This window comes from Melanaphis sacchari, unplaced genomic scaffold (assembly GCF_002803265.2).
Source record: "Melanaphis sacchari strain LSU unplaced genomic scaffold, SCAv2.0 Contig0_pilon_pilon, whole genome shotgun sequence".
NCBI lineage: Eukaryota > Metazoa > Arthropoda > Insecta > Hemiptera > Aphididae > Melanaphis > Melanaphis sacchari.
In genome coordinates this window covers 8925534-8938169 of record NW_020270366.1, presented here as the reverse complement: position 1 = coordinate 8938169, position 12636 = coordinate 8925534, and the positions used below count along the sequence as shown (strand labels likewise).

The following is a 12636-nucleotide window of genomic DNA, read 5'->3' as shown; positions in this document are numbered from 1 at the left end:
CTTTGGGACCAAGGTGAATGTGTCAATTAACCGATTGTTTCTAATGCGATTGAAAAATGAATAATAGGTACGCGAAAATATGTATGTATGTATGTACCTATATTGTATAATTTAAAAGTATGCACAACTGTGTATTTTTACGATATAGCAATACGTACCGGAACGAAGTATACTGTTGTTTCTAATAAGCGGCTTTTACTGTATTATTATTTCCTATTCAATTATTTCTATATTTTTAATTTAAAATTAATTCGATATATTTTAATGTAAATAATGATTATGATATCATACTAAATGTGATTTTTGAATAGTCTATCATTAGTACGATTTAATACCTAAACTGGAAATATAAAGTATGTGGATTACATAATTTGATTTATTCAAAATATTGTCATAATATATTACGTTGTTGAATTTAAGTCTTACCAATGTACGTGATTATAATTTATAGAATATTCACACAAAATTTATGATGTGTACATACGTATAATGTAAATATATTTTTGGAATTTGTATTCTATATTATTTTTATTTTCATTTAATTATAATAAAAAGTGACAAAAATAATAACAACTATATGATAACCAGATAACATATTATAAGTATATTATAATAATAAGGAATATAAATTACACATTTCAAAATATATATTTTAAGAAAAAATATCGACAGTAATTATAATAATAAGGAAATCCTTTGAATTAAAATTCTATTCTTTCACCAAAGTACTTTTTCTCTAAAATCCTTAGTCTTTGAAATATAGTTAATTAATTTTATCTTATTTTAATAACCTTTAAATATAATTTGTGCTTAATTATAAATATATAAATATATAGTTTTTATTATTAATAACAAAAACTACATTAATACGATCTATTTCAATGAGGTTGAGTTGACTAATACAAAAAAAAATTAGTTTTCCTAGTAAAACATTTGAAATTTTTATCTGTGTAATTTAAAAATAAACTTTATGTAAGGAATAATTAAAACAAAAAATCAACTGAAAAAAATTTGAGATTTAAAACTTCTCACCGTTCATATTATACGCAATAAAATATTTAAAATATTTACACTAACTTTTTCCTATTTATAGGTACCACAAATATATTTTCACTATTCTGCAGTTAAATAAACATAAATGACTTAAAGGATAAACCGAGTTTATTGCATAAGTTAGTTTAACAAATCAAATAATTAAGATAAATTACTAAGAAAAAAAAAACTATAAAATATGTAATATCCTTAGAAATAGATGGTAATCCATCCGTTTCTTTCACTCAAAATCATTTTTTTATTTAGTGTTTTATTATTGAATTGCAATATAAAAATGTCATTATAATATTCGAAATGACTATTATAATTTACCTGTGCAACACAATTGCTTAATTTTTACCTTTTGATATTTGAAAAAATACAACACAATGGTATACCTTTTACTCAATTATATTTAAGTTCTTGCTTCTGTTGAGGGTTCAGCTTCAGTTGCCTATACAATTTGTGAAAAAGCGGCATCAGATGATTTATGATTATTGAGTACATAATTAGTGAATTCAAAATTATCAGTAGGGTTATTTTCAATCAAATAAGCAAAAGCATCTTCTACATCTTTTAAGAGTAAAAATCTAAATGAAAAAAATTATTTTAACCAAACACCTAGTTCAGATTTTGAACTATAGTTTCTTAAACTTTAATCATTTAAGCCAATAGAATAAAATAAAATAAATGTTGTGCGCAATCGTATTTTATTTTTTCAAATATAAAAAGGTAAAAAAATGCGTAATCGTGTTACGCCCTAATTTACAAATAAGTTAAACATTTTTGTAAAATACAACTTTTGAATAAAAATTACTTTGCTATAAATAATCGGTGAAAATAAAAATTGAGATAGTATCGTTTAAAATTAACATAACTACATAAGTATAATGTATTTGACTGCATACTACGTTTTAGAACTTAATCACTTTGACTTAATTCAAATTAATGCTGCAGTAGTATACAAAGCTATGGGTATTATAATTGATAAATATGTTGAAAAATTGATCAAAAACTTATAATAATATATTATATTATAATTTATAATGTTTATATATTGTATAATGTTTTAAATTGTATAATTTAATATATCTTCTAATGCGATAACGTGTGAACCATTTTATTATTTAATCAATTAAATTGACTGCAATATAAATATACACCTATTATACATCTCCTTCAATCATAATATGTTCTAATTATAAAACAAAAAAAAAATCTCGAACAAGATACAAAGATCACAGGTTATATTGACACACATTTAAGCTTTAAAACATTAATCAATTACTACATTTGCAAATTCACTATAGTCGTAATTAAAGCTTTGCCATATTGCCCACATTTCATTTTAAATAAAATGGTAAAATATTATTAAATGTATATTTTCTAATAATTATAAAAACAACAGAATAAAATCTTATTTGTGGTTTTTACGCATAATATCCTTTATACTAAATTATTTAAAAATAATTGTTCGGTTGGTATTAATAAAGTTTCAATACTGTTTTTTCTTAGAGATAAATTTAGCTTATATTTATTAGTTTTGTATGTCTATATTAACTATATTACGCTAATAAACATGCGTATTACTAATTAAATGAAACAACCAATATTAATTATAGTATTAAAATCATTTTTTGATTTATTTCCTTATTTTAAATAAATGACCTGTTTCTAAACTTTTTACTATATAATAGCAACATTGTAACTTCTCATTATATAGATATATTATATAAAAAATATCCACGTTTACTTTTTTCCCATTGAAATACCTTGACATTGGAAAATGTTCAAATATTTTTCGAAAATAAAAGATTTAAATTCCTACCTCTCGATGTTGTATGGTTATGAGAGAACAATGATGTTTTATAATATTTTTGAAATGTATTTTATATTAAGCAAAGCTTTATAAAAATACAAAAACTACATAAACAATATCCATTGACCAACTTTCAGAAATATAAAAAAAACATTACTAAAAACTGAGCTACTATACAATAATTTTAACAGGTAGTCAATTAGATTAATTTTATGAAATTTATCAATGCTAAACATTCCTGTAAACGTAGCTTAAAAATTTGTATTAATGTAATAAACGTTTCAAATTAATATTTTAGAGTTTATGAATTTATAAAAGAATATTATAAATCATCAATTATAATCTAATTTCCACAACAAAAAAAGTTATTTCAGAAAAAATATTTTCACCTGGAGATTCAAATTCACAAACAAATAAAATATTTAGTTTTTAATAAAAATATCACAAGATTACCTAGTAAAGGTCTCATGAAAATTAGTTTCAAAACTGAAAAATGAGTAGAAATAAAAAACTATTTTCAAGTTTTTGTTCTTAAAAAAAATAAATTATCTTTTATAGGAATTATTTTATTCTATTACTCCATAAAATGTATACTAAAATACTCAATACAATACTATTTAGGTATTCGAAATGATATTATTTAGATACCTATGATTGATTTGACAATTAATATTAGAGTTATACAAAATAGTATATTATACAATTTGTACATTATTTTCAACAATATATTGTACAAAAATGTTTAATAAATAAATAAAAACCATTAGTAGAAATTTTCTTTTTATTTATTGTCTTTTTCTCATATTTATGATAAATTAATTATTGATATGGATGTTGGGAGGCCAAATATAATCTATATACAGATATGGATGGTGAATCGGTTTATAAAATATTAGCGCTTCGAATGTACATTTACAGAATACTATTTCAATAGTCCAATAGATGGCCCAATTTCTGTTCATAATATTTAATATCAATTTGTTGAATAAAATATTTGAAAAAAAATTGTTTACTATATAAATATTTATATTTCACAATGTGTAAAATAATTTTGAGTAACGAACTATAGAAAAAAAAATATCATCAATACATTTATTATTTATACAATAAATATCAAAAAGTATTTTTTATTCATTATTTACTGATATTTTATATATAAAAAAAAAAAAAAAACAATATAGTTTAAGTAACGATTTAAAAAAGTTTATACCTTCAAGAGCAAAAAATTATTAAACATTTTGTATTTTTAATATAACAATCAAGAATACAACGTGAAAAAATGTATAGTTTTACTTCAGGTTTGGCCCAATATCTAACTGAATTGCCTTTAACTCTGTGCTGGGAGGCTTATACCAAACTTTTTGTTTTCGTTTATTATTATTATTTTTTTCAGTTAAATTATTATTGATTTAGTCAATATTTTAAAGCTCTGATATCATATTGTCATACATATATATAAAATATAATTTTTTTCTCCATTATATGTTGATTGAGTTTTGAACTTTCAAACTAATTATATTATTATTATGCTTACAATTTAAAATACGATAGCCTTGTACAAATATAACATTAATTAAATAAACTAAATAACTTGAAATTACTATTATTATTAAAAAAAAAACTTACACATATTCCTGATAATTTGTTTTAAATCGAAAATAGTTATACGTTACTATAAAACAAAATAATATTGTATAATATTGCATATTATTTTATAGCCATAAATAGTCAATAAACAGTAAGTTTAAGAGATTTATGTATAAATAATAAACTTATTAAGTTGTATTAAGTACTCTTTATTAGAAATTTAATTTTTTACACACTCTACTATGGCAACTATATGGTTGTATTGAACTGTAAATCAATTAATATTATAATATTTTACAAAAAATTTAAATAAAAATTGTATTATCTAATAGTTTTTTTAGATTTTTCAAAAAATTAAATTAAAGTTGAATAATGTTCTAAATTTTCAACTGACAAAAAGCTTACTTAAAATAATTGTTTATTTTACCTCCATAATTAGATAAAGAAATAGATATGCATCTCAAATTTTTAAAAAATAAAAATTTATAATTTAAAAATATGTTTACTACACTATGGGATTATATGTATTTTTTCTTATAAAAATATAAAACAATTTTTACATACTCAAATTATTATTCATACTTTTTTTTCTGAATGAAGAATTTGATACACAAATTGTGGGAAGTATAATATATATTTAATATAATTAACATAATTGTATTATAATTTAATATTTTTCTTAATTTCTTAATTATGTAACAAGAAAAAAATACTATACATTCATTAAAATGTTTATTTGACTTTTTGCACACTTTAAGGTTAACACTTTAACAACAGTATTATAATTATGTAATTAAATCATAAGATAATTAATGATGCTAGCTAGTTCTTCGATACTTAGCTAATAAAACTTATCTTATAAACATTTATAAAACTAATAATCTACGTCCTGAATAACTAATTTAATGCTAGTAACTTATTTTAGCTTGTAGAAAAATTAAAATTATATTAAATTATTCCAACCATGACGAAATGTTCGTCAATTTTATTATTTCCCTACAACCAAATATAATTTAAAAAAAAAATTCAAACATCTAATAATTTTTGATATTAAATTTCATACCAATGACTATTAACTATTATACTTCTTAAATTAAAATATTTATTTATTGTTTAATAGCCAGCTTTCCACAAAATTTCTACTCAAAATTTCTTTACCCAGCACTTAGATCTTCGTTTTAAATAAAGACTATATTATCTTCGAACTCAATAATATATTAAATTTTAAAAAATTGGTTGAATCTGTAGAATATGTTCAAGTTATTGATTTTTCTTTTTGTTTTGTATTAAATAATTATACAAAATGTCAATGTTTTGTATGTATTTTAACTATATATAACTATATAAGTTACACACAACGTAGATAAATACTTATCAATATTTTTTCGAATACATTCAAATTGAATTATATATATAAATATATAAAATACATTTTAATTCATTAATTCTAGTTTAATTTTCATTGAAATTAAAATAAATTATAATTGATAAATCTATTAAAAACTATACATCTTTAAAACTTTGATTAAAAAAAATATTTTAATCAAAAAAAAAATTAAAATAAAATATTTACAAGATTTACACATAATAATCTAAATTTTATTGTTTTAAAAGTAATAGCAATTTTGAAGTTGAAAATGTTGATAGTCTAAATCCAAACTCTAAACTTAAATTATAAACTCAACAGAATTTATCATTTAAAATAATAATAATAATGAACACTTTTAAGCTGTCGCTGTGAGTGTTCTATAACTTAACCCTTTAACTACATTACTAGAATTTATATTATGTTGTACATTTCTTTTCTTATTAATATTATTATTTTACATTAAAAATATTTTATGTTTATATAATATTGTATAGTGTAACATATTTAGACCAATTAAAGATAATACAAAGTATTATTTGTTAATTTATATTTTTTTGAACTGCACAATATACAAAGTGCTTTAATTTTTCAAGATATGAAGTTCCTAGATTTAAGTAGATACTTCATACTATCATTGTAGTGAGTTGATATAATGTACATTTTTATAAAGATCATTAGGTGGTTAGGAATTATTTGTCTACAAAACAAAATCACTGATATCAGTAGTCAGAAAATTAACAAATCCTAGAATTACTATAGCTGTTAAAGAAATAGTATAACTTATTGGATATATCAATACATTTATTATGTTCAAAATTAAATTTTATGAATTTTAACGAAAAATGTTTTTATGTACATTTCTATAATGTAATTTAAAATTAAAAAAATAAAATTGTTCCTAAAATTATTGACGTTTTTAAAAATTTAAAAATCACATTAATTTAATAATTTAAAAATGTATACATGATTATCAAATAGTATATTCATATAATATACCTACAATTAATTATATGTATCATGTAAGTTAGCAATTTTATCACTTCTAACCACCTGACAAATAGATATATTTAGTTCCGCATTATAAAAACCAGAGTAATGAAAGTACCTACTACCTACGAAATTTTTTCATGTAATATATTTTTTTATACTTATAGTCGAACAATTAAAGTTAACTTAAAAATAATTATGAGCGTTATCTAGTAATGCAAAAAGAGTCTATTACAGAAATATGTAAAATAATTTCATACATCTATATAAAAACAAACAGATCGTTTTATTTAAATTTAATTTACAATTAAATTTATATATATCAAAGTATATTCAAATAATGTCATAATATAAATTGCATAGTTAATATTATGTAGATTTAGTGTCAATAATCAAAGCTATAAATTTAAAGAAAAATTTCTAATTGAATTATATACCTATCATAATTTTGAGCTTAAAAATAAAATAAAAAAATAGGACAAATTATGTTAGTATGAAATTTTTATTAGCATTTAGCAAAAAATATTGATTTTCTTTTTATATTGCAAATAATTATTGTTCTCAAAATAAAAGAAAAAAAAATGTTTTTGACACAGATCCGTTTAAAAGAAAATAATTTAATTTCTTCCAACTTACAATTAATTTACAGATAAAATTGTTTTTATATTAAGTGCATTTACCTATTGAATATAATTTTTCTTTACATTGTTATACATTTAATTTTATCAACTATTCGCTATTGAGACATTATAATCACGTTTGTTTTTTTTTTTTGTCAATAACGTTTATTTTGTTTAGTGTACATAAGAAAATTTAGTTATAATCTTTATTAAAATTTATAAAAGAAACTTTTTAATTTATATATATATAGAATATTCATCGTTTTGATTAACTAAAAATAAGTACTTAAACTTATTAATAACATTGTTTCTAAAATAAATACAAATACAAAACACAAAATAATTTAATATTTATACTAACCTTGAAATTTAGTTGGGTTTTGAATCAACGTCAATGTACATGGTATAACATAAAATATGAGAAGTCCAAACTTAAGAAATTTCTTCATAGTGATACTTTGTTAGAAAAAAACTATATTAATTAATTCACTTTTGATTGTTTAAAAAACTTGACATTGAAGATAGTCAAACACATCACAGAAAAAAAAACATTTTGATTTTAAATTTTTGCATTCTAACGTAATATAAGAATAATAAATTAATAATATAAGTATGGTTTTGTAGACTAAAATCTTCTTTTAGTCGTTATGAAAATAATTTAATTAATTTTCAAATCTTCATGGTTTCAAACTAAAACAAAAAAAAGTACAAATAATTTTATAAAATTGAAACAATTGTTAAGAGTATTTAAAATTTAATCAGATTAAAAATATTGTATAATTATATACCTGAAATAATTAAAATATGTAAGATAAGACATATGCATACTTAATAGCATTAAGGTATTAAGTTAAATGTATATACTTCAAAAATATATTAAAACTTATTAAATACAATAAGTATCGTTTTTTACATCAGAAATAATACCAACCAGTGTTCTCAATTCTTTAGAAGTTAAAAAATAAAGTATACGTTATTTAATTAATGATTCAATTTATTTATCAATTGTAATTTAATTTATCACATGTAAAAAGTTACCTTACTCAAAAAAAATTATTTTTTAAAATTTGTCAATAGTATAAAATAAATTATATAAAAATATAAAATATACTATAAATATATTTATTTTTTTAATTCTATTTTTTTTCCTTTTGAAAATTTTGAAAATTACATGTTACTAATTTTTACATAATACACATTTAACTAATTTTAATACTACTTATGAAATTAATATTTTTAAAAATTTGCTAGAAATTTATTATTTTATACTTAATAAATAATTTTTTAGTAGTAATTTGAAAAAAAATGTAGGATGCATGGCATTTAATTATTATACAATTTGTGTACAAATGCTTTATTGAATAAGCAAAAATAACTAAAATGTGTATTATAATATCAAGTATTATACGTATGATATACTCATGGGAAAAAAATTAAACTATTCAATTTTTTGATGCATATGTCTTCACTACACAATATGACATAATTTTATGTGACCGGTAAAAGGTATATAAACTTTTTTTTTTTTCAAGAAAAAAAAATTAAATCTAAATCTAATATTAACTGTTTTTATACTTAATGAACTATTATCATTTTTCTAAAATTACAGTCTTATGTAAACATTTATTTATGTGAGTATATTTATTTTTAGGTAATTAATCCTAGGTGCTTTTGTGGATTGTTTTTTTCCATAAGCCAGTCATATAAATCTTCACTTTTTTATCATGTACTATTTTATATATAGTTTTAGTTAATAGATTATAAATATCTATTAAAAAATAAAATAAATATTTATTAAAAATTATACTACAAAATATACATTTTATAAGTTAATTTATTATATTATTTAAAAACTAAGATAATGAATTATTTAGATAGATAATAAATGCAGTTGTATTTAAAAAATATACTTTAACTATATAAAAATATATTCATATTTTTATGCTCCGTTTAAGTTTATTATTTTGATATTTTGAAAATAAATATAATTTAAATTGTATTTTCTAACTAAATGAATAATTTAAGTAAAATCAGAGTTTAATTAAAAGTTATGTAAACTATCCACGATTCACGATATTTTTAACGAATCTAACTTTAGATGTATTATAAAATATGGTCGACAGCGTCTTCAATTATGCTTTGACACTGAACCATTGGATTAAAACAAAAGCGTTGTTTAAAATATAACGAAAGCAATGAATAAAAGTACTTTTTCATGAATGTCATTGTAGTAATATGTACCTAATTGCATCTAGTCCAAATGGTCATAATTCTTAGACGATAAAACAAGAGGAAGATATTTTAAACCCGTACCTACAAATTAATTTCTAGTTTTTATTTATTTTATTTTAACTAATTTAAAAAAAAAAAAATCATGCGCGCGCTTACACACACATATACAAATACATAAAAAAATTGTATATTACATTCGACGTGTTACCATTGAGTGTATTATGTTACATCGAAATTTCATACACATACGCATGTGATTCGATCGACAAACTATACGAACAGTTTGGCGGATTCAAAATATAATATTATTCGCGACTCGTTCATGACAACATAACCGAAGGAGCACATGGTCAACGGGACACTGAGCGGGCGACAAGGCGCAAGCCAGTCAAGACAAAGAGAGTTGGCGTTCGGCGCAAGCGTTAAATAGTATACCTATAGACTGATAAATGTAATGGCGACGTTTGTTCATTATCCGTTGATCGTATATGATATAATACACAGGTAACTATTCAAGTATATACCACAGTACAATACCCAATGAATTAGTCTTAATATTATAATCTACTTTTCCCTGAACGATTTTTATCATCGCTTCCTATCAGTTGTTCTAAATCTTTGTTAATAATAATTGTTTTGTTACCACGATCAAAGATTAATTACCTACCTATATTGATGAATACGACGAGAGTAAGCATGGAATACTTAAATAAACGGGTGATTAAATAATATTATGAAATACATTCGATTTAAATAATAAAAAAATAAATATTAATAATAACAATATTATCGTGATTTATTGATAACAAACTTAAATTACATATTATCTAGTTATTATTTATTTATTTTTTAAATATTTTGAATAATATTTAATATGTTTTTTGATGGAAATTATTTATAAGTAATAAAATATTTATAACAATATATGTTAAAGGAAAATATTGTACTTAGAATTTTTTTATATATATATTAGAACATATAATATTGTATCACACTATTATCATATCAGAAAAAAAAAAACTGTTTGTTTGTTTTTATATAATTTATAAAACTCATATCTTTCAATTGAAAAATGTTAAAACTGTCACCTTTCTTTTATAACTTACAGTTATTGTAAAGGTAAATATTTTAATTAAAACAGTCATGATGAACAACTAATAAAATTATTGTTTATAACTACTATAAAGCGGCAACGGATGTTTTAGAGTTTCTTAAATAGAAAATGAAGTTAATCAAAATTTATCATTTAATTTTTAATTACTTATAAATAATATTCAATTTATTTTAATAAATAAATAATAGATATAGCGTATCTAGAATGTCTTAGAATTTTAAGCAAGTTTATCTATAAAAATTAACTAAAATAAAATATATATTTAAATTAAGATAGTTATCCCATATTTACTAAATTATTCACTTATATTTAAATATATTTTATACTAAAAAAATAGAAAAAAATAGTGTAATTTAAGTGTTATTTAAATATGTATAATAATTTGAGATTCGAATGAAGTGATATATGTATAGAGTTCCAGTACAGTGATGTAATATTTTTTTTTAAAGAATCAAATATTTAATAACTATAATAAACTTGTTATAATAGCACCTTCAACCATAGGTTTTTTATAATTTTTTATAATGATTTTATTTATTTCTGCAGAATAAAAGCAATTAATGTATTATGTTTTTTTGTTTATCATCACCTTAATGAGTAGGTAGCAAATAACTATCAAATTTTACTTTGAAGGTAGATTTTGATATTAAATTAGATCTTTTTTTTTTTTTCTTTGGTTCATTGGTGTGGTTAAAATAGAAATATTTATTCAACACCAGTCTTTAACACAACCAACTTTGTTTATTTCTTGTAATTTAAAAATGAATAACCACATAGAGACTTACTTGAAATTTTCACTAAAGATTCATTCATACTAGTATTTCAAAAACGTGATAATAATAATATAATTGTATATGTATAGTAATAATAATAATATTTAATATTACAAATAATAATAAAATAAGTTTAACAATATTTTCGATGGTTTTTGGCTTTTGAAATTTTCGAATTTTTTCAGTATTTCTAAATGTAATATAGCGAATTATACTTATATTTTCTTGAAAATCTAATATATGCATACTATTTTATAATTTGCAGTACACAACATTTTCAGTTTTAATAACTCAAACTTTTAAATGTAATACAAATTTTCCAGTAAGTTATTCTCGTATAACTATCTATAAATATCAAAATGCATGATGTACATAATTTTCGTTTATAGATTTATTTTAAGTTCAAATATTGCAAAATTCTATATTAAAATGTGATGTATCAATTTTCCTTCTATTTTGATTTTAATTATTTTATCCTTGTATAAAATAAACTAAACTTAAAGATAAAATGATATTTTCTATTTCCAATCTCAGAATGTGCTAATTATTATAATTTGTTATATTAGAAATTAAAATAACTAGTGAAAAATAGAAAAAAATGTTTTAGCAGCTAAAATAAAAACAAAATCTTTTTTTACCAAAAAAATTAAAATAATGATAACATCAACATTAATTCGCTCAATGATACAAAAATTATAATATTAGCTAATATTAAAGAAAACTTTAATACAAAACAAGGTAGGAAAGTGGGTATCACACTGTTATACTATTAAGTGTTGAGTTTCACTATAATTGGTGTGTTAAATTTGAATTCAATTTTATACTACTTTTTACGAAAAATAATTATAATGTGTATTTTAATAATTAATATTATATCTATTAAAGTAATTTATTTTACTTAAAGCTTAACGATAAGTTGATTTAATTTGTATAAAAGTTCTATGATTTATGAAGAATAGGCAAATCCACAATGACACAAATATTTATCTCCTCCAATACTGAATAAAAACCCAATTTAAAAATGTTCACACCAATCATAAAACCTCCGATAATACAAGATTTTACAGCCTGTAAACCAAAACTAAAAACTGATGCTTCAAATT

General features: G+C 20.4%; 1 protein-coding gene across 3 annotated transcripts in view; it reads right to left on the bottom strand.

Annotated features, from left to right (window-relative positions):
• LOC112599310 (alkaline phosphatase-like) overlaps positions 1-9986 on the bottom strand; it is a 222125-nt gene extending 212139 nt beyond the window's left edge. Inside the window, exons 1-2 of one of the 3 annotated variants that reach the window (XM_025346157.1) lie at positions 9841-9986; positions 7776-8104 (exon numbers count right to left, since the gene is read on the bottom strand). In XM_025346157.1, coding sequence (XP_025201942.1) covers positions 7776-7863 — 88 coding nt within the window. In that variant the 5' untranslated portion in view covers positions 7864-8104; positions 9841-9986. Of the gene's footprint in view, positions 1-7775; positions 8105-9840 lie in introns of those variants that run through there. The other 2 variants (XM_025346165.1, XM_025346173.1) reach the window with 2 other exon arrangements.
• Positions 9987-12636: the final 2650 nt, after the last annotated feature.